The following is a 23,224-nucleotide window of genomic DNA, read 5'->3' as shown; positions in this document are numbered from 1 at the left end:
TGGTTCAGGAAAAAGACTCCTTGATTCTTATGCAGGACGATGATCCATAACATGCATCAAAGTAATCAGCTATGTGGCCGACCAGTAAAGGCCTTAAAGATGAAAGAATAATGAAGTTCCCTTTCACCAGACCTAAACCCCACTGAGACCCTGTGGTCCTTCTGAAACTGGAGATTTACGGTGATGGAAACCAGAAAACGTCTCTGAACTGGGAGGCTGTGGTTGCTGCTGCACCAAACGCTCTCAGATCAGATTATGACCTCAGATCAGATTATGACCTCAGGTCAGATTATGACCTCAGGTCAGATTATGACCTCGGGCGTTGCTGAACGCTCTGATGTTTCATCACATGGAGACGTTTGTAGATTAGAATCTTGGTTTTTCAGTGAGATGCAGATTTCTCTGATGACACGACTCGGATGGTTTTCTGCCAGTGTTTCTGTTACAGAACCAGAACATAACAGAAGATAGAAATTAACTGAGATCCTGGAGAAAGTAAATAATCAGGAGAGATTACAAAGATCTGCAGCTGTTATACGTTTCGTTATGAACAACTGAGTTTATTTTATTAGATTCAGGACCTTTGATCTTTCTGTAGCATGTTTAAAGCTCCGCCCCCCGTGGGAGGATCCAGTCTGATATAAACTAGACTCAACACGCAGCGGGTCAGTCGCTTCAGCTTCTTCACCATCATCATCATCATTGGTTCCCGTCAGACTCTCATCTGGACTCTCCAGTTTCCAGGTCAGTTCAAGTTAAAGCAGCTCTGAAGGTTTTTACATGACAACATTCATCAGGTCGTCACTTTCTTCTTCTTCTTCTTCTGCAGCATGATGGCAAGATGGAGGCAGACATGGAGACTCCTGGTCATCTTCAGCCTCCTCATCCTCACCAACCAGTCTGGTATGAAAAGTTTATAGTCAGAATGACCTCTGACCTCTTGCTATCTGCAGCAGAGAGCTGATGGAGCCTCTGACCTGTGTTCATGTTTCAGAGATGAGAGGAGAAGTTGAGGAGAAGCTGAACCTCAGAGGAACGTCGCAGGAAGAGCTGCACATCTCCTCACCAAGGTAGGCGGAGCTAACGCTGGCTAACATTATTCAGTCAGGTAGGCGGAGCTAGTGCTAGCTATAGTCATTCAGTCAGGTAGGAGGAGCTAATGCTAGCTAACATCATTCAGTCAGGTGACCTCTGACCTTCTCTTCTGTAACAGCTGCTAAGATAGTTGCCACATTACAAAGCACCTGAATGTGTGTGGGTGTGTGTGTGTGTGTGTGTAGGGGTGTGTGGGGGTGTGTGGTTGTGTGTGTGAATGTGTGTGAATGTGTGTGAATGTTTGGAGTCCTCTGGACTTGATGAAAAACTCCTCAGGCCGTTTACCAAGGACACTTCAAGCAATCCAGTATTCAAAATAAAAGCACTTTATTTAGTTTTTCTATTTGCCTCAGTCATTATTATGTCAATTTCTACTATTTAGAAAAGAAAACAAACATTTTACATGTAGAGAATAATATTAATAAAACTTAATCTCAGAGTTTAAATTATAGAAACATGACGTGTAAACATGTTCTGTTTTTATCAGCTGTTCTTATTGGCTTATTGTTTTATATTAATCATGTTTCTGTATTTGTGTACAACATTTATAAAATATTAATAAAGTTTATTTACTGACTGTAAACCTGCTGTTACTGTCAAATTCCTGTAGGTGGCAGCAAATAAAGTTTCTGGTTTTTTAAAAGACATTTTTCTTTAACTGAAACAAAATAGACTTAAAAAGAACTTTAAAACAATATAACTTTATTTATTTTAATATATTAATGTAAATCCATAATGTTTTATCTTTTCCTTGCAGTTTGATCAACGAACAGCTGCTGCACAACGACACGGTAAAAAATAAAAACCTGTTCAGTTTGTTCATGCAGCAAAATTCACAACAAATGAAGTTTTTACAAAAATAAAGTTATTATAACCTGGTGAAAAACTTTACATGCACTTATTTTAAATAATCAGTTAAAATGTGATTAGTTAAACTAAATTAAGATAAAAATAATCATTTTTATTTAAATGTTTTTGTGTATTTACCTGATGGTTTATCCCGTCCAGAACCGCAGCAGAACCTTCCTGTGTTCTGACCAAAGCTTGTTTGGTTTCCAGGTTCTGGACGCCTTCTTGGTTGGTTCTGACCAGCAGACGATGGCGGACCGGCTGCAAAGTGCTGCAGAGATCTCTCCCAGCTGCACACAGGAAGTTCTGGTTCCGACCCGCAGCACCGACCCATCAGACGGAAACACCGGGCAGGAAAACGGGTCGGAACCGCAGCAGCGTCTCCCAGTCAGCAGAAAGCTCCTCTACAACCAGACAGTCTGTGAGTCAGAACCCAACCAGCAGAACCCCCAGATGGATCAAGCAGCGCATGAAGCCGACCCGGTTTCCAGAACCTCCAGAACCTCCAGAACCGCCCCGAGCCCAGATGGTCCCCTGGTAGAGTTTGACCAGCAGCAGATCGTCATGTTAGCAGACGATGAGGTGGTGAGAACAGCTGCAGCTTCTCTCTACCACAAACATCCAGCGGTCAGTTCGCTTCACGCCGTCCGTCCCCAGCACAGAGTCCGGCAGGTCAAAGGTCAGGCGGCGCCTCTGTCAGAACGCAGCAGCCTGGTTCTGGTGGGTCACGGAGCCAGAGAGCCTTCAGGAGAGATGAGGATATCAGGGTACAGCTACCGAGACGTGGCCAGGATCATCCAAAGTGCCTCCAGGATCGGCCAGAAGATCCAAACCACTGCAGTGGTGGCCTGCGGCGTGGGATCGGACCGCCGCTTCCCACCAGCTCTGCTGCAGACGCTGCACGAAGCCGGCCTGGAGACGGAGCTGCACCTGTGGAAGACCGCCGTCCAGGTGGCGGAGACGGGAGACGTCCTGAGTCAGGACGGAGCGCGGTGGAGATCTGGAGATCTCACCAAGAAGCTGGTTCTGACCGTCGGCCGGACCGGAGAGATCAGGAGGAGGGACGACCGCCGCCGCACCGGGCAGGAAGTTCCCACCAATCAGACGGCGCTGCTGGGCAACGGAGGAAACAAAAAGGGAAACGACAATAAGCATCTCGACAAAGAGGAACCAAAGAGCTTCACTGATCCAGAAGTTTATAAGGAAATTCCTTCAGGTCTTGATGAACCAACTAAATTCAAGGAAACTTTCAGGATCCTTGAAAGTTTGACGTGGGGATTCTTTCATCCAGGTCCACCAGAAATAAAACCACAAGAACTCTGTGAAAAAGATTCAGACCCATCAGTTTTTATCATTGGAGAACAAAAAACAAAGAAAGACAACAATGGAAAATTCAAGACAGTTATTGAGTTTGAAGAAAAAGATAATAACAAAAAAACCAAAATTCTGAAAAACTGTTTTGCAATCCAAACAGGAAGTGACATCAGAAACATCATCCATCACTTTGCAAAGAATGAAAAGAATCAAGTCACACATCTGATGGTTAATAACTGGATTTATGAAGTCGACCCTGAAAGTCTTTATGTGTTTCCTGTTGGAAAGAAGCTGGACAAGAAAAAGAAATCTGACTCTGTTGATAACATTAAACAAAATATCAATAACCAAATGAACAAGGAAAGTTACCGAGATATAAGACCTGCTGTTGAAGGAAAAAGTGAAAAAGAAGAACACTCGAACGAATGTGTTCAGTATTTCAAAAACATTTTCCTCGGAGAGATGGCGTATATCCCGTCTCCAGAGAGGGAAGCTTGGTGCACCACGTATTTCACAGCTTCAGTCATCAGTGAATCGGCCAGAAACTTCCGGACGTTTCCTTTGACCCTCATGGCTCTGAGCATGGAGGACAAGAGGTTCTGGTTCGACCCAAACTACATCACCATGGCTGATGGGGGAACCTGGCTGAACAAACCGCTGAGAGGATTCAGAGGCGCAGCAGGAGGAAACATGGAGAAGCTCGCTGAACTCCTAGTTAGAGAGTACAGAACCATCAGTGAGTGGCAGGAGAGATATTTTAAGGATCAGTTCAAAGAGATGGCTAAGATTTCAGAAAAGTTCAAAGTATTAAAGTCAGAGGAAAAGGGAAACTTCACAAACGATTGCCAAACATTCTTCGATGCTGTGAAGAACCAGCAGAATCTCCCATCAGCGTCCGGCAGCTTCAGCACCGATGAGCAGAGAGAAGGTCCAGCATTCAGCCTGGAGGTCAAGAAATGAGCAGAAATATCATCAAACTGCTGCGGGGTTCAGTTACTGCCATAAATCATGTCAGCGTTACTATTTATTATTAATGTTAACACATGATGATGTCTGTCATTTAATCTGGATCAGCTGAAAGCTTCACTGTTTTAATAAAAAGTTTGATTCATTTCTTCGTGTCAGTTCTTAAATGTTCACAAGTCATTTTCCTCCAAGTCTTTAACTCTGCATGGCTGCAGGTCACAGTTCAACCTGGACGGGTTGTCCTGATGATGATGATGATGATGATGATGGATGTTAGAAATATCACCGTTTCCTCTGCAGGTCCACTAAGGTTCAGCTTCATGTCAGAGCAAAGCTGCAGGTCAGCCTGACTGAAGGCTCAACAGGAGCATTTAGTCAGAGAGCCTCACCTGGGGTCACGACCCTGTGACCTTTTACTGACCTTCTAATCAGCAAAAGGTCAATAAAAGGTCAGGGAGTTTCTGACCCTCCACCTTTCAGAGCTGATCTGATGTTTCTGAGAATCAAAAGATTTTCTATGATTTGTGAAAAAAAAGTATCTGAAGTGTAAAAACAGGAAATGGAGATAAAAATAAATCTAAGGAACTGAGGTCAGAGTTCAAACTCTAAAATAAAATGTTAAATGAGGGATTCTGCCGAACCAAACAAACATCAGGTAGATAAAAACCTTCAGCATCAACCGGGAAAGAAAATCCAGAAATAATTTCATCTGAAAGCAGAATCTGGAGGTTTGGCTCTTCAGAGACCAACGAGACAGAAACACTGGAGGAAACATGGCTGCCAGAGAAACTCCACCAAATGTCAGAGATGAGACCAAAACCAAACGGTGGATCCATGATGCTCTGGGACGTGAGAGCCGCTGGGTTCACACAATTACAGTTTACAATCCTGCATCACAACTTCAGTGGTAGTTTCAGAGAATCCTGTTGATCCAAACCGCGTTCCTCTGACGCTGCAACATCTTCTGATGTTTCATTTCATGTTAATTAAATTTAATGTTTTCTGATGTTTACTGGAGAGAGGAACTGAGTGTTTACAGGAAGAATCTGCAGGTAATACAAGCTGCTTCGTATGATTCTTTAGAAATGCTCTCAGTGTTTGCAGAAAGAATCCTGAAGAAAACCAGAAACTCGTTTTACGCAATAAACTGAAATTATAATGAAGGCTTCTAAAAAATAACTGAGTTTAATCGTGTTCACCACTGCTGATGATATGGGTGTGTGTGTGGGTGTGTGGGTGTGTGTGTGTGGGTGTGTGTGTGTGTGTGAATGTTTTGGGGCCCACGGCCCCTGATGGGTCCCATAAGGGGAAACGCTGTTTTGGGTCGGTGGTTCTGTTTGGGACTAAAAGGTGAATTGAGTTTTGGTTCAGAAATGAGTGGAAATCCGTGGAAAGTTCCCACAGACAGAAACAACACTGGGCCTGTTTATGTTGCAATAACTCGACAATAATTCATAAATGTTTGTGATCAGTTTGAAGCACCTCGGTCTTTTCTGCAGCTTTTCTTATTTTTTAATAACTCTGATGTCTTTATGTGTTTTTCTGTCTAATCATATTTCTTACATTTTAAGATCATTTTTATCTGTTTGAATATATGAATGTTTTCATACACGTTTTGTATGAACACTAAAAAATGTGAAAGTAGTTTAGCTTGAAAATCATCTTCCTGACAAAACACAGTTTTCTGTTTTCTTTAGGCACAAAATGGCTTCATCATTATTTTAGGAAGGTGGCTTTTTATCTATTATTATTTATTTCTTTGCATTGCCTTTGAGAGTTGATATTTTTTACAGTGTGTTTTCTCACATGACAATAAAGTTTTTCAGATTCTGAACTAAAGTATCAAAGATAAAAAACTGTTTTAGTTTTAACTCACAAATTTATCAAGTTTAGCAACAAGAGAAAAATTGTCTAAACTTTTGTTTAAGTTCTGATAGATAATTAATCTAAAATATTTATTTGTTATAATTTAATTCTGTAATTTAACCCAAATAATTATTTCAAATTATGCATAAAAATCAGTCGTCTAATGGCTGAACAAACTCATATTAGTGAATTATAATAATTGCTCATTTTAAGTGAGAATAATTTAGTTGATTCAACCTGCATGAAGAAAATATTTGATTAAACATCAAACTGGATTCTGCAGAAACATTTCAGTTGAACAGAGTTTCAGGAATTTGAATTAATCGATACTTAAAGTGAGATTTACCTTAAAATGAATATTTTCCTTAATAAACCAGAGGATGATGTAACAAACATTCATCTCTACAGTCATTCAGCAGGAACAATTTATGATTCACATGAATATTTATTCATTTAACTGAACATTTCATCGCCAGGAAAGTCCTGATATGATTATGAACGAGGCAGAAACGATTTCTTCATGTTTTCACTCTGAGCGTTTCTGGAAAAGATTTCTAAAGCAGAATAAACATAATAAATATATTAAATATAATAAACATATTAAATATAATAAACATAATAAATATAATAAACATGCTGTGATTAAAGCTGAGCTCAAATAAACAACCTGAGGGAAACTTTTCAATCTGGGAGAAAATTTCTGGAAATAATGACGAAGAAATTCATAAAATGTACATTTTTAAGAATAACTCAACAATTAAAAGGAGGATTATTAATTTTAGAGGCGATAACTGTTCAGCATTCACTGGAACAAGATACTTTACTGATGCCAAAGGGAAAATAAATGTCATTTTAACTCGTTAATTCAAATTATTTAGAGAATTACATTTTTATAATTCATTTTGATTTATAAGACATAAAAAATCACACAGATTATAAAACAGAGAACTGATGGATGAACAGAACTTGTGATTGTTTTAGGGAATTAATGATGATTTTAATTCTGAAACATTTCAGAAAAGTTTTGCTCTTTGTCATATTTTAACTCTGATATTTTCACCAGCAGGTGGCGCCTCAGAGTCACACATAACACTAAGGAAATGCCACCAGAGCTGATCAATAATCTATAAATCAATAATAAATCTAGTGATCACTGACCATCAGACTCTGAACTGACGGGTTTTCCATGCGGTCCCTGAACGCAGCAGCAATGTTTACCCGCTGTTACTAGGCAACAGCGGCGTCAGTCCAACCGGAGGACTTGAAGCAGGGAAACGCGGTTCCGATGACAACAGCAGTGATGGACCCGAACCGGGCCCCGGTGGCGTTCGGCCGCCGCGCCGTCCCGCAGCTGTTCGAGCAGCTGCAGGTCCAAGACCCCGCCCACAAGGTGCGCGCTCTGACGTCACTCTGCGACCTGGTCCACGAGCCGGAGCGGCTGTACCAGACCGTGACTGGAGGTGAGCGGGCCGAACCGGAACCGGGGCGGCAGCAGAATGGTGCGTTCACGGTCCGGCCTGTTTGTCCTTCGCTGCAGGTTTCCTGAAGCAGCTGCAGGTTCTGCTGCAGGACGAGGATGCTGCAGTCAGGAGCAAAACCTGCGAGCTGCTGCAACTGGTCATGAACCACAGCATCGGCAGGTAGGGGTCAGAGGTCAGAGGTCCCGGAGGACCAGCCGCACGGCCTGGAGAGGAAACATGAAAAAGTTATGAACAAAATCTGGTTTTTAAAAAGAAAATGGAACAAAATAACAAGAAACCAAACATAAAACTTCTTTAATAACTTATTTAGTAACAGAATAAAGTTTGGGAAGTTTTATGTTGCTGGGATAAAATGATCAACATGAAACTGTCAAAATGTTTTGATTCATCTGTAAATATTCATGTTTGTTCTTTGTTCAGTGAAATAATTCACTGGGTTATGAAAACTGTTTCAACATTTTGACAAGGAGAAAACAAAAGTTTACATTTAAAAACTTTGAACAAAAACATTTAGAGAGGAACTTTCTTTTTTTTATTTTATGTATTTCCAAATATCTTATGAATTATTTTTTAAATATTGAAAAAATAACATCTCAAAGAAGTCTGAAAAAATATTAAAACAAACAAAAATAGCAAGATTTTTATTTTTTCACATTTTTTGCAGTTTATTTTTTCATTTTTTTTAAATTACTTGAATCTTAAATAAAAGCAAATTGACACAAAATTATTTTAATTTCTGCACAAACAGTTTCTCTCAAAACAACTTTAGTTTCATAAGTTTTACAGTAAGAAATTGATTTCTCAGTGATGATGAGGATTATTTTATTATCATATCAGCTCATATTAATATGTTTGTGGTACGAAATTCGAACTCAGATCAAGAAGCCTAAAAAACAAACAAACAAATAAATAAATAAATAAATAAACAAACAAATAAATAAATAAATAGTTTGAAATGAACCAGAAACGTTTTAGAGGTTAGTTGTTGCTGTAAGTGGGTTGGCCAACAGGGGGCGCCTCCATCCTCCGTTTGTTCCTCAGGTCGGCTCTGCTGGCCTCCTCCCTCCTCACTCCGCTCTCCGACCTGATGGACGACCCGTCGGCCTCCTGCAGGACCAACGCCCACCGGGTGCTGAGCAGCCTGGCTCAGCAGCCTGCAGGTAAACCAACGCTGCAGCACCAACGCGGCTAACCCTAGCCCTCACTGAGAGCATCTGTCCTCATGTCCGTCCTCCTGTCTGTCCCCTGCAGGCGCTGAGGCTCTGCTCTCTCTGGTCCACAAGCTGATGCTGAAGTTGTGTCAGTTGGAGAAGGTGCGGCAGGAGAAGCAGGAGGAGGAGCAGGAGCTGCTCCTCTCCACCCTGACCTCCTGCTCCAGGCTGGACCCTCTGCCGGCTCTGGCCTCCGACGGCGTCCGCGTCCTGGGCCAGACGCTCACACACACCTCCCCAAGCATCCGCAGGGAGGCGGCGGCCGCCCTGATGGCGCTCAGGTCCGGCTGGAGAACGGGTCCAACAGGCGGGGGGTGGGGGGGGGGTTAATGTGTGTTAGTGTGTTATTGTGTGTTAACGTGTGTGTGTGTTAACGTGTGTGTGTGTTAACATGTGTGTATCGTCTCATCCAGTGTTCCTGCTGACGGGAAGCAGCAGGTCTGCGATCAGGGAATCCTCTCCAATCTTCTGGTTCTGCTGCATGACAGGAACCTCGACGTTCAGACCAACACCGCCGGAGTCATCATGAACACCGTCATCATCCGCCCAGGTCCACTTCCTGTTGGGTTCACATCCACTTCCTGTTCAGTTCAGGTCCACTTGCTGTTCAGTTCAGGTCCACTTCCTGTTCAGTTCAGGTCCACTTCCTGTTGGGTTCACATCCACTTCCTGTTCAGTTCAGGTCCACTTCCTGTTCAGTTCAGGTCCACTTCCTGTTGGGTTCACATCCACTTCCTGTTCAGTTCAGGTCCACTTCCTGTTTGTTCAGGTCCACTTCCTGTTGGGTTCAGGTCCACTTCCTGTTTAGTTACTCAAGTGCTGAGTAAATATGTGATTTAATATTTTTAAAATGACGTCATCAGACGTTGCAAGTAAAAAGTTTTGGCCGGGCGTTTGGTGGCGTAGTGGTTAGCGCGACCCATATTTGGAGGCCTTGAGTCCTCGACGCGGCCGTCGCGGGTTCGACTCCCGGACCCGACGACATTTGCCGCATGTCTTCCTGCCTCTCCTTCCCTGTTTCCTGTCAGCCTGCTGTCACATAAGGGACACTAGAGCCACAAAAGACCCTGGAGGGGTAAAAAAAAAAAAAAGAAAGTTTTGGCCAAATTGTGGTTCTCTAAAGTATTTCCATTGATTATATCTGATGTTTATTAATAGTTTCAGCAGATAGAAAATTATTTGTGTTTTTTATTCAGTGAGTTTTTAATGTCGGGATCAGGATCCAGAAGTTTCTCTCAGCTTCTCTCTGAACTGACGTCAGTCTGACTCAAGCTCCGCCCCCTTCCAGGTAAATACCTGTGTCTGGAGCTGGGCGTCATCCCAGTCCTCCTCGAGCTGCTGTCTGAGGAGGAGGATGAGGAGCAGAAGAAGAGGAGGAAGACTCTGGTCATCTACTGCCTGAGGGCCCTGACGGCGCTGTCCGAGGCCCCGGAGGGCCGCGTCATCCTGAGCACAGCGCTCCCCCTGCTGGAGCGGAGGAGAAACGAGCAGGACGAGGACGTGCGGCGCGCGGCGCGGACCGCCATCAAGGTGGTCACCTGGAAGCCCTGACCGAACCACCGACCCGGTTCTGCTGGCCCAAAGGCCGGCCTGTTCCACCCGACAGGAAATATAGAACTAGAAAACTACCGGAGTTTATTATTTTGGTCATTAGTTTCTAAAATGTTGTTTTAATAATTCAGATCAGTTCAGGATCATTGGAATAAAATATATATTTATATAATTTTTTTATTAAAGATTATTAAAAATAATGTTTTTATGAAATAAGAGAAAACAAAACATTCTTATGAGTTTTATCATTAATTTGTTTTAAATATGAACTTTAAGTTAAAAGTTAAAGAACGAAGTTGTAAAGGAACCGGTACTGGTCACCAGGTCCACACAGTAAATTTTGTAGTGTTAAATCAACACCTAAAGAGTTAAATTTAACACCGTCTCCGAGTCTATTTGGTCCTTATCGGAATTGGTGTTAATTTAACTCTTTCAATAGTGTTACATTTTCAGAGTTAAATTTAACTCAAAATAGAGTTAATTTTTAACACTGACTAACACTGCAGTGTTAATAAAACTTAACACTCCTACTTAAATAACTGATCAGAGTAAATATGATTCTAATCAGAGTTAATAAGTTACTCCACAGTGGTGACAAATTAACTCTGATTTTCAACACTGCACTGAGTTATTGACAATCAACACTGGAGTTTCATATAACTCCTATGAGTGTTACTCTGACACACAGAGTGTTAGAGTGTTTTCACTCTTTTGCTGTGAAAAAGCAACTCCACACAGATATATATGCAGTGCTATTTTTACACTTTTGTAGAGTTAAATGACAATCATAATTCAGTAATGCTTTTAAAATGTACAATTGAATAAAATCAAGTTACCACAGAAATGCATTTAACTTAACTTTATTGAACTAAAGCAGATTTAAAGGATTTGTTAACTTTTAGTTAACACACTTTTAGTAGTGTTACAGTAACATGACATGGTGTACATCTTATTACAGTAGAGGACTTAGCATTGACTGTAAAATGGCTTCCAGGGTGCCTGGCATGCCAAACACCCGATCTCAAGTCCACAAACAGTTAACTTCAGTCTCTTAAGAACACCATTAGCAAAATTATCCTATGTCTGCATAAAATGGCAATATGGAACCACATATAAGGCAGTATCTGTCGTACCGTACTTCATTTGAACATCAAATGGTTTGAAGTATAACAGATCATTTATATGCAAAACCTTTCGAACATTATCTGGATGCAGCTTGACCTTAAAGGCATGGTAGTGGTCATCAAAACACATGGTTTCCATCAATTTTCCACAGAGCAAAACACTGTCATCTTTTACAACAATTGTTTGAATCTTACAAAATACAGGCATCTCACATGCTACCTCAGTACCAGTGACGTGCGGTCAGGGGAGGCAGTGCCTCACCAGCCATCATGGAAAGAAAGAAAATATATAATCATAAAGTAATTTAAATTGTTATATTCATCCGGTGGTTTGTACTAAAAAATATTTATTTTTCATGTAGCTTCACCAATTTCGATTTTTATTTGTTCAAAATCGCTGAATTTTCTTATTTTCCCATTCAAATGCTTGGAAGCGATGCCGGTGAGGCAGCAGCGAGTTCTGCCTCACCTTGGATTGCGCAACCCCTGGCTCTGCGCTGGCTGCTAAGCGGAGAGAGCATGTTGCTGTACGGCGTCAATAAAATGGTTTAAACAAATTTAATATGTGAACTTATTTCCAATAATTTAGCTTATGTATATAATGTACAGTGCTTTTTGTCACCAACTGTGTTTGTGTAACGTGTTTCGTGTAATAAGCGATTATAAACGGCAGAGAACAGGTTCGAGGTGAGGCAGGCAGTTCTCTTGCCTCATGGCAGGGGGCGCTCAAGATCCCAGACGTTCGTCTTGTTCACTCCTCAACTGCCGAGTAAGTGACAGCGAGCTAGGCTAAACGATTCGGGAAGCAAGTCAAGTGCAGCGATAGATTATAATAGAGATAGTGATTTTTTTCCTCTCGCTTATCCCGACTTTCGACATGGATGACTACATTACAACACTAAAAAAGTTTTCTCAAGTGGACTTTCAATCGAAGCAGGAGATAATAACCAAAGGAAGACCAACGCCGGAGCTGAAAGGTTTGTTTCAGACTACGGGACAGAAGGTTAACCGCTCTTTTCAAACCGAGTGGTATTCACGAAAAGACTGGCTTTGTGGATGTCCTGCTCGAAACCGCCTTTTCTGCTTTCCTTGCCTTCTTTTTTCAACTTGTGGCACTGTGTGGACTCAGATGGGATTTGGTGACTTGAAGAACTTGCAAAGATCCCTCACCAAACATGAGCGGTCCACCACTCATATTCAAAGCCAAATTGCGCTAAAAACCTTCGGCCTGTCCAGGATAGATTTGGCTTTGGATGAACAGCGGAGACTCAACATCAGCATCCACAATGCTAAGGTAAAGGAGAACCGAGAGATTTTAAAAGATCTCTTCAATGCGACCTGCTTTCTCGCTAGACAGCAGCTAGCATTTCATGGAAATGATGAGAGCATGGGCTCTGCTAATCGTGGCAACTATGTTGAACTCTTGCATGTCCTTGCTGAGAAAGATGACAGACTAGCTAGACATTTGGAGACATCCACTGTATTTTCCGGCTTGTCCAATAGAATACAGAATGAATTAATTGAAGCAGTCGGCGATGTCATTAGAAATGATATTAAGCAGGACATAAGTGCAGCCCCATTTGTAGCTGTAGAAGTAGACGAGACCACAGATGTCACAAGCAAAGCTCAGATCTCCGTCATATTGCGCTATGTGACTCAACCTGAAGCAGGCTGTAAGGTGAAGGAGGCGTTTTTGGGGTTCGATGATGTGAGTGCGGACAGACGTGCACCTGCCATAGCTGAGTATGTCCTGAGTGTGCTGGAGAAATACGGCTGTGTTGATAAGCTTGTAGCTCAGACATATGATGGGGCAGCTGTAATGGCATCAGAGCTTAATGGGGTGCAGGCTAAAATTAAGGAAAAGGTGCCTGAGGCCATGTTTACACATTGTTACGCACACAAGCTGAACCTGGTGCTATTGCATTCAGCAACGTGCATGCCCAAGTGTCGTGCGTTTTTTAAAACAGCTGAGGGACTCGGGGCGTTTTTCAGCAAGTCCACAAAGCGCACTCGTTTGTTGGATGATGTTGTCAAGCGCCGTTTACCCAGAGCAGCGCCGACAAGGTGGAATTCAAATTCTCGGCTGCTGCAGACAATAAGCATGCACCAAAACGATCTGCGTGCTGTGTTCAATGTCATTATGGAAAATCCCGATAGCTGGGATAATGACACGCTGATGATGGCAGCAGGATATGATCGGTGGCTGTCAAAAGCATCTACATGCTTTCTTATCGATACATTTGATGGCATTTTCAATGAGACTGACGCACTTTTCAGAGTGCTGCAAAACAAAGTGACGGACATTGAATACTGTGTTGCGCGCATCCGGGATACAGTTTCAGTCATGGAGCGCATGAGACTGGAGTTTGACAGTTACTACCTCCGATTCGAGCAGAAATGCGGCGCACTTGGTTTGACAGATGGTACAGACAGACATTCGGCTACAGATGAACGGAGACACCTGTTCTGTAACATTCTTGACAACATCAGCGATCAAATGAAGGCTAGGTTTGGCCATTTTGATGAACTTGCTTTCCTCGGTTTGGTGGATTGCGCAAAGTTCTATGAAATGTCACAACATTTTGATGACACGAAACTGCAGAGCCTGTCAAAGTATGTCAAGTTTTTTGACTTTGTCAGACTGAAGGCCGATCTCATTGGACTGTATAGCTCAAAAACGGTGAGGGATGAATGCAAATCTCCTGGACAGCTTCTCAACTTTTTGGCCGAGAAGGATCTTGTTGTAACTGTTCCTGAGGCGACAAAGTTGCTCCAGCTCGTGCTCACGGTGCCAGCTACTACAGCGTCAGTGGAGCGGTCATTCTCAGCCCTGAAGAGACTGAAAACATACAGCAGGAACAGGACGGATCAAGGAAGGCTTTCTTCCCTGGCAGTGATCTCCATTGAGACAGAGAGACTTTTAAAACTGAAGGAAGATAAGGAGGACTTCTATCGCAAAGTGACGGATGTTTTTGTGCAGAAGGAGCGACGCATGGACTTCATTTATAAGTAAAGGTAAGACAGTAATAACATTTATTTTGTTTTGTTTTTTAAGGAAATGTGTGTTTTGTGAGCTACAGTTTGTATGTGTAAGGATGCAGAAGTGAAACATAACCTGTAAACTGCTGTCAATCTATGCATCTATTTGCAAATCTGATTCTGATGACATCAGTGCCTCACCAGCTATGAACCTCACCGCACGTCACTGCTCAGTACATATAATAAAGTCAGGACGGTACTCTGTACCATAGTATTTTATCCACTTGGCAGAAAACACACTGGTTGTCGAAACAATTCCAAACTTTGCAGCAATCGCTTCTCCCTCTTTTAACTCACAAAGTGTCACCATCTTTCCTGGACCTACACTGAATCTTTCCTGGCCAAATGATTCATGATACATTGCCATGTAACTTTGATGCTTTTTCGCTAATGTTTTAGTAATGTTTTTAAAGCTTTTTAATTGTTTCTTGAAGAAACTATGTTTGGCTTCGTAACGCATGCATCATGTATGCAAAATTGGACCAATGTGCCTTATACTACGAGGGTAATGTATCATGAAGTGATGCTTTGGCAAGAGATTTATTTTCGGAAATAATTGCTTAAACAACCGATGATGATCAATGATTAAATGTTTGAGGTACATTGTCATGCCTTCTGACAAGACTGGCGAAAATACAATGCTAACAATATGTAGAAGCAAAAGTAGGAGATGCCAGTGTTTATCATCTGTTTGAATCAAATCACCAAATAGCAGAGGCATATTGCGTAACAAGCACCAAAACTGCATGGCTGTTAAACCCAAGTCATTACTTCCATCCAGCATTTTATCTGTTGACAAAGGTGGGCGGTTTCGCTGCTGATTGAAACCATAGTCATATGCATGTATTCTACCAGCAACTTGTTCAGTACTTAGGAAGTTGCTATGAATGTACTTCAGAATCAGTTTTACCTCAAACTGACCAACCCCCTTTAAGAATATCATGCATCATGTCTACAGAAAAATTGTTAGCCGTGTTGAAATACTGAAGTGAATTCAATAGACAAACACGTTTCACACCATATACATGAGGAAGCCTAGGATCTGCTTGTACAGTTTGACAGTGTTGTGCATGTTCATCTTCAGAGAATATAGTTTGAAAACTGTGCTTTTCAAGGAGACAAAAACGACAGCAATAGCGAGCACCAAATGACTCCACAAAGCCAAACAGACCATGCAATCCAAGATTGTCACCTGTAACCTGAACCACAGTACCATAAATCACAGGTTCAAAGGTTGGAATTTTAAGTCCCTCTGTCTCAAGTACTTTCAGATCGTTAACAAGAGGTTCAAGTATCAAATTAAAACTGTATCGTTTGATGTCCTGTGCATGGAATAGAGCACACAAATGAATATTTAGCAAAGACGAATTAAAGATTGGACTGAAATTTCTTAGAGTGAAATAGATAGCACCTAATTTATGTAACCCCTTTTTAGGTCCCAATACATTTGCAGTTTCAAAGTCGTCATAAAACAGCTGAATCTGAAGGGCATCTTTTTGCAAAGAAAATAGGGGACTTTCTTTAAAATGGATGGCGTCTCTCAAGTCTGCATAAACACCTTCTTTGGGAATATACCCAAGCTTGAACATTTCTGGAAGTTCTTTTTTTTGCAAAATACTCTTCAGTGTTTCCAAAATGGGTATATATGCAAACCTATCAGTGACTTGATCATATGTCCCAGTACTTTTGTTTTTTCTGCTGTCAAATCTTGTGCCAAGCACTTTTTCAATAGGTTCAACCAATCCCCATTTCTCTCTCAAGTGTTTGTTTAACTTTGCTTCTGAATTTAGAGGTGTAAATGGATTTTCCAATGTTCTGAATGATTGTTCTATTTTGGTCTTGTTTTGTGTATCCTCTGAAGGCAAGCACTGTAAAGCTACATCCATAGCCTGACTGTGAGTCTCAAAAATCACTTCTTCCATGGATGAGACAAATCTCTTAACAGTAGACTGGCTTAATCCAGCTGCTCCGAGTTGTGCGATAGCAGTAGCACACATATCTACAATGCTGATGTTGGACTTCAACTGTGTAGATGTTGTGGCTGTCTCTTCTACATTAGCTGTTGCCAGATCTTCTGCATTACCAAGGTCTGCTCTGCTTGAATTGACATTGCTGACTTGTTGGTCAGTATTGTTAGTGTGTTTGGTGTTTAAGTGTTTCCTAAACCCAGAAAAGGTTCCAAGCACACGGCCACATCCAGACTGAGCACATTTAAGGCGAAGATTTTTTCCATCCAAGTAACCATGAACTACTCGTATATGCCGAACAAGTACATTTGTGCAACTTAACTTTGCCTCACAAACAAAACATTTCATGCCAAACAAATCTGTTCACGTACTAGTGAATCAACCTAGCCCAAATTTCTACCACACAAGGATTTTCCTTCACTTTGCCTACATCTATATTGTACACAGTGATTTGGATGAATATGAATATGTTGCACAGCACAGGGTTGTATGTTGCGGCAAACACATAATGTGCCTTAAACAGTTCGTCAAAAGCACCAAGAGAAGAGGTTGACCTGCAAGCAATGACATTTTTGTCAAGGATGAAGAACTGGTGATCTACTTTCTTCCTCTGTCCCACAGCCAGCAGATATGGTTGTGTGCTCATGATGGCATCAAGATGTTCTTGAATGCTGGTTTCTGTCTGAGAAAAAAAAACATTACCATTATAATCCATAGCTGCAATACACAAGACAGTTTTCATATGGGCAAAAAGCATTTATCTTATGTGTGATATGGCTCTAAAACTGAAACTCTTCAGTGAAACGACCTCAAATAAAACAAATACAATTTGCAACAAATACAAACCTTCTTGAAGTCCACAAGATGCTTCTCCCAGACATCTTCCAAGGTTTCTTTCGGCCCAATGCAGAGGGGGGAATGAGGTGTTGCAGCAGCAAAATTGATGAGAGGTCATTATCCCAACCTGTGACAAGAGAAATTTGATGTTGAATTGACCATCAGCAAAATCTATGCAATTAAAATTGGTATGTGTGCATCACTAAGTGAAGCTCACACAACAACTGAATCCCACATAATGTGGAAAAAGTCATCCTTACTCATGTCATCATCCACTTCAGTGGCATCCTCAGGAGGGTCAGCTGCCAGGAGAAGTTCTTCAAGGTCACTGGTGGTTGGAAGTTTTCTGCATTGTTGGATGATCTTTCTCTTGAACGTCATCTGTTGCTCCAGAAACTTGCCAGACACGTCTTCTCCAAACATCAGGACAAAATCCTGCTCCACCTACAATGTAGATAGTGAAAAACGTTAACATTTTCCAGCCACATTAATTGTATTCATTTGACTTGTCACAAAAATACATTTTTTTTTTACATAACTGTGAAGTTATCAAAATAACCATTTAAATAATTACCAAGCCTTTGACATCTTTGAAACGTGGAAACACAGAGAGTATGTTGCTTGGCTGTTGGGGGTGGAGGACCGTGTTGCACCGGAAGTCAAATGTGAGCTTCATCTCCTTCTTGATTGTGTCCTCATCGGCTGAATGCTTAATCAGTGCTATGGCTTCCTTACACTCTTCTTCACTCAGGACAGTCTCTGGAACAAACTGGGTCTCCTGTCTGACAGCTGGTCCCCCAAGCCCATGTTCACGCAATGCTTCTTTGCATTTTGCTATTAAATATAAAAAATATACTTAAACTTAAAAACAGAAGAAGAAGAAAAAAAAAACTAACCACCCACAAAGAAGTCAACACCCTCCCTACGGTAGCAGATCTTCAAGTGTTGTAAATGGTTTACCTCCATATGATGTTCGTCTGTCTCTAGCAGTGGATCTTTGAATAGTTTTTATCCTCCAGGCTAAGTACCCGATACCACTTGCAGCATCGTAATAATGCTCCTTGGGGATCGAAAGGATGGCAAAAGCAGACATAGCCACAGAAATGTCAGAATCATAACTAAAAGCTGATGAAGAATTTCTATGCAAACCAAACAGTTACAACTACAAGCAAGTGAATCAAAAAATAGGCAGATGTCAATAAAATGACAGATCACATGATTTTGACTGACACAACAAGCAAATCTGCTGAGAGCAGACATCTAAGAATATAAAAATATAACTTGTCACATTTCACCCAGAAGTTACACTATCATGTACACACCACACATGTTCACCGACACCCATTTGTGCACCCATGTCAACACAGACCTGCATATCATGTTACTATGGCAGCGATGCAATCCGGTCAAGGAAGTATTGCGGTTGGTGCCAGAAGGCTGGCATCCTGAAGGTGAAAACTAATTTACTATGGAGCTTGTAATTAGTCTTGGTCTGATCTACAAAAGAAACAGTTTAGAGCTGTGGCAGGACACAATTGAGTGCCATAAAGTATTTGATGTAGATTTTTTGATTAGACTTGTGAAAATGAGAAGTGTTCACATATAAAACTTTAAATTAATATTTTCCAGTTAGTCAAACACAGAAGTTTCTTTTGTTTTATTAAAATCAGAGTTAAGGGATGGTAAAAGAATGGTAATTAGTTTTTAAAAATTTAAATGAAGCAATTTTAGACAAGTAAAAAAAAACAAGTTTAGTGATGAATATCCACTTTTCTAGATGGCACCAAACTGTTCCAAATAGCAAAACTCCTAGGTATGTCTATACTAAAATGTCTCCAAGTTCTCTTTAATGTGTCTCAGTTTCACGCATTTTTTTACAGGCAATATACACATCTAGATTTATGGGTTTCAAGTGTTTGTAGCCTCATTTGTTACATTTTTAGAAGGTTTATATAAAACATTGTTGAAAGGTGAAATAAAAAAAATCTCAGCAGCAATTTCATAACTGCAACCTAAGGAAACTCATGTGCAAAGCAACTGCATCAGTTAAATAAATGACCTGATAGAAATTAAAAGTTTTCAATGCATCATTTAACAGTAACACAGCTGTATGATACTTACATAACCTTTCCTGGAGAATGGATCAATGAGGTAGGGAAAAAAGCTCACGATTCCTCTGGAATACATTTCTTTAACCTCTCTGCGTGGTGAGATCCTGCAAAATTAAAATGGCCAAGGTATATTATCCATGGTATGCATTGAATTTAACAAAAACTTGAATTTCATCTAAACACTACATTGAGCTAACCAAAGAATATTTACAAATTACCCAATCTTCTCTGTCATATCAGCTGCCAGTATGTTAACCATTTTCCTTCTGGTTTCATCTGTGAGGCACTTGCTTCGATTAAATTCCTTCATGATCCTTTCTCCACCAGGTGTGTTGTTGAGAATGGATTCCACCAACTTAAAAGAACAAATCATTTCAGCTTTTAAATACATATCAAGTGCTAGTGCACCTCTGAATTGTTGTAACTTTCAACATTTAACAGAAAAACGTGGTGGGCTGCTGGTGGACTGCTCTAGCACCCCAACTACCAAGCATCGTAGGTTTTCTGGGGGAAAATGTGATAAAGATTTTTAGAACACAATACTTTTTGTAAGTTTTTGAGTTAATTCTTACTTGTTCAGGTTCTGTGTCTAGCTGCTGCTTGTTTAGCAGAAGGACTCTCTGAAAGAATGAGTATCTCTTGAGAATCAGACGAGCTTGGCTGAGATTCCTCAGGCAATTCCACCAAGGAGACAAATTTTGATCATAAGAGAAGCAGATGAAACACAAAAACACTAACCACAATGAATTAGCAAGCTCATTAAATACTAACATAAATGACAAATGTAACAAACCAGTTTTATATTTGATGGTTAGGACTCCAGCCAAGGGATCCTTAACAACATCCTCATCCAGCTCAGTCCCAGAACTGTCAACAACCTTCACGCCCTCTTATAACTGGCACGCCAAATTTTGCAAATGCTAGTGAAAAAGACAAAGTTACAAGATGGCGGCGCGTGTAGACGCTGCGGCTCGGAGCTCCCGTGTTTTCGTTTTTTTTTAACAAGGTGTCAGGCCAGACGCTGAAAACCTGCGCCGACCAGCTGGCAGGAGTGTTTCTGGACATTTTCAATCTGTCCCTGCAGCTCGCCACGGTTCCTGAGTGCCTCAAGTCTTCCACCATCATCCCTGTACCGAAGAAGATGTCCATCACCAGCCTGAACGATTACCGGCCCGTCGCTCTGACCCCGGTGATCATGAAGTGCTTTGAGAGGATTCTTCTGAGGTACATCAGAGACTTCATCCCCGCAAACCTGGACAGCCTTCAGTTCGCCTACAGAGCGAACCGGTCAACAGAGGATGCCGTCTCCATCACTCTGCACACAGCGCTGACCCATCTGCAGCATCCCAACACCTACGTTAGGATGCTATTTGTAGACTTCAGCTCAGCATTTAACACCGTCATCCCAGACAAGCTGGTGCTGAAGCTACTCGAGGTGGGGCTGCCCGCTTCACTGTGCCACTGGATCAGAGACTTCCTCACCAACAGGCCTCAGGTGGTGAGAATAAGTGGCTCAACATCGTCCCCACTGGTCCTCAACACAGGCACGCCGCAGGGCTGTGTGCTCAGCCCAGCTCTCTTCACCCTGTTTACACACGACTGCGTGGCCATCCACCCCACCAACACAGTCGTGAAGTACGCGGACGACACAACAGTAGTGGGTCTCATTTCAGACAACAACGAGACCCACTACAGAGAGGAGATTCTGCAGCTCACTCAGTGGTGTTCAGCCAACAACTTGGTGCTGAACACAGGGAAGACCAAGGAGGTCATTGTGGACTACAGAAGGTCCAGGAGGACGGATCACACTCCCCTTCTCATAGATGGAGAAGTGGTGGAACGTGTGGACAACATCAAGTTCCTGGGCCTCCACATCACGTCTGACCTCTCCTGGAACACAAACACCTCCCACCTGGTGAAGAAAGCACAACAAAGGCTCTTCTTCCTCAGGAAACTGAGACGGGCTGGACTTTCCTCACGGCTGCTCGTGAACTTTTACAGGGCGATGATGGAGAGCATCCTCTGCCTCAACATGACTGTGTGGTATGGCAGCTGCACAGCACTGGAGAGGAAACAACTGACACGGGTGGTGAGAACAGCACAAGGCATTGTGGGATGCCCCCTCCAAGACCTGGACTCCATTTACACAGACCGGGTCAAGAAGAGAGCTGGATCCATAGCCATGGATCCCAGCCACCCGGGCCACAGACTGTTTGTGCCGCTGCCATCAGGCAAGCGGTACAGGAATATACGGACTACAACAAATAGACTGAGAAACAGTTTCTTCCCCACAGCCGTCAGAGCCATTACTCCCTGCCGCCCCCCCCTCCCACACATATCATAACCTCGCAGTCACACATACATATCCCCCACCCCCACACAGCCATATTGGACCTGCTGCTACTTCTTTGGTGTGGTTGAGTGCCTTTAGTTAATTTAGTTGTATATATTGTTATTATTATTATTGTGTGTTTGCTTATTTTTACTGTATATATTTGACCTTTTGCACGGGAGCTGCAATGGAAATTTCGTTGAATTCTGTTCAATGACAATAAATGCTATCTATCTATCTATCTATCTATCTATCTATCTAAATGTTTGTGTAAATCACAATTATGAGGTTATGTTACTCTAATACTCACTAATACTATGTGCATAGACTCTGGAACATTACTTTTGAAAAAACAATGGGTGAATTAACATTACAAGCACCTCATAGCTTCCTGTTAAGCTTCATTAATACCGGTGTCTTACCTGTAATCAAAAACTCCTTCAGAGATGGCTCTGTTAGTCAGACAAATGTTTGTTGTTCGCCAAGTCTTGTTTTAATCAACATGGTTCCTGCAACACATAATTCCTCAGTCATTCACTTTTAGTACTGGAATGCTGTCACATGTAAAACATGTGCCAACTGCTTCAAAAGTTAATTCAACTTACATTACATCACTTACACAAAACATAATGATTAAACTTTACCGATTAATGTGTCTTGGGTGCAAAGTAATTTGACTTCATGGGACTCTTATCAAGGTTAGACAGTTACTGAGCACCTTTTACATTAGCAACAACTAGAACAGTTCATGAAGTCGCCTCGCTTGTTCTTCAACTTTTCCTTTAGCATTAGCAACGGTAATGGAGGAGTCAAGAAAGGTTTGTGCAAATCATCACTCGCGCCCAATTCAGTGTTAACTGCATAGCTAGCTGGACTATTAGCACCTGCTTACAGTTCCAATAATTCAGAGTAGCGGGGTAAGAAGACTGTCGACCACAAGTCACACCATCCCGTTTACAAAAATATGTCCCTCAAATGGAATTGAAAACGAATCAAACCATGTTAAATAAACAGACTCAACCAGAATAAAATAGAGACTAACGAAAAAAGGAGCAGAGTGGCTAACAGCTAGTTTATGAAACTCCAGGCACCAAGGCAGGCAAATGCCGGCATAAATTTACCTAGCAAAAAAAAAAAGGGGGGGGGCCGTTAACATTACTGTTGTACTGAAAAGCCATACAGCCAACGTGACTTATTTTTTTCTCAATCCACACGCTTTCCTGAATTTATGGCACCTTTTTTTTAAAATAAAGAACATATCTATGTAATATGGCTTGGACATGGATTTAAGGCGGACATAGTCGAGTTGGACGAGCTAACATTTTAAGCTAGGCATTCACTCGGTCAGGTTAGCCGTACAAAACTTGGTATTAAGACATCAAAACTCATGCCGGAGTACACAATAAATATTATTGTAAAACAATTCATGTTTAAAACATAAAATTGCATTATCTTATAATAAGAAACTTACCGCAGTCATT

At 41.6% G+C, this 23,224-nt stretch overlaps 2 protein-coding genes and 1 long non-coding RNA gene across 7 annotated transcripts; 2 read left to right on the top strand and 1 right to left on the bottom strand.

Moving 5' to 3' along the window:
* The first annotated feature begins 610 nt into the window (after window positions 1-610).
* Window positions 611-1,070, top strand: LOC116729298 (uncharacterized). Its single transcript, XR_004341130.1, has 3 exons — window positions 611-744; window positions 830-903; window positions 995-1,070. It is a non-coding gene; the product is annotated as an uncharacterized LOC116729298 (long non-coding RNA).
* A 5,310-nt stretch (window positions 1,071-6,380) lies between these two features.
* rsph14 (radial spoke head 14 homolog) lies at window positions 6,381-11,679 on the top strand. The gene is made up of 6 exons (XM_032578041.1): window positions 6,381-7,550; window positions 7,628-7,730; window positions 8,613-8,731; window positions 8,823-9,063; window positions 9,196-9,332; window positions 10,071-11,679. The coding sequence occupies exons 1-6, from the start codon at window positions 7,376-7,378 to the stop codon at window positions 10,331-10,333; spliced, it is 1,038 nt and encodes a 345-aa protein (XP_032433932.1). The 5' UTR covers window positions 6,381-7,375; the 3' UTR covers window positions 10,334-11,679.
* Window positions 11,680-14,476: 2,797 nt separating this feature from the next.
* LOC116729460 (uncharacterized) lies at window positions 14,477-23,153 on the bottom strand. 5 transcript variants are annotated; one of them, XM_032578032.1, is made up of 9 exons: window positions 22,166-23,153; window positions 19,984-20,331; window positions 19,630-19,766; window positions 19,422-19,515; window positions 18,261-18,360; window positions 17,875-18,134; window positions 17,561-17,744; window positions 17,310-17,427; window positions 14,477-17,145 (listed from the first exon to the last, which is right to left on the bottom strand). In XM_032578032.1, exon 9 carries the CDS (start codon window positions 16,809-16,811, stop codon window positions 15,408-15,410), a length of 1,404 nt encoding a protein of 467 aa, XP_032433923.1. In that variant the 5' UTR covers window positions 16,812-17,145; window positions 17,310-17,427; window positions 17,561-17,744; window positions 17,875-18,134; window positions 18,261-18,360; window positions 19,422-19,515; window positions 19,630-19,766; window positions 19,984-20,331; window positions 22,166-23,153; the 3' UTR covers window positions 14,477-15,407. The 5 variants fall into 4 exon arrangements, with proteins under 5 accessions (XP_032433923.1, XP_032433927.1, XP_032433925.1 ...); XM_032578034.1 differs by having other exon boundaries at window positions 18,261-19,515; XM_032578033.1 differs by lacking the exon at window positions 22,166-23,153 and having other exon boundaries at window positions 19,984-20,658.
* Between the last annotated feature and the right edge of the window lie 71 nt (window positions 23,154-23,224).

The sequence above is a fragment of the Xiphophorus hellerii genome, chromosome 12, assembly GCF_003331165.1.
Source record: "Xiphophorus hellerii strain 12219 chromosome 12, Xiphophorus_hellerii-4.1, whole genome shotgun sequence".
In the NCBI taxonomy this organism is placed as follows: domain Eukaryota; kingdom Metazoa; phylum Chordata; class Actinopteri; order Cyprinodontiformes; family Poeciliidae; genus Xiphophorus; species Xiphophorus hellerii.
The sequence above is the reverse complement of the archived record's forward strand: the minus strand, read 5'-3'. Positions and strand labels throughout refer to the sequence as shown.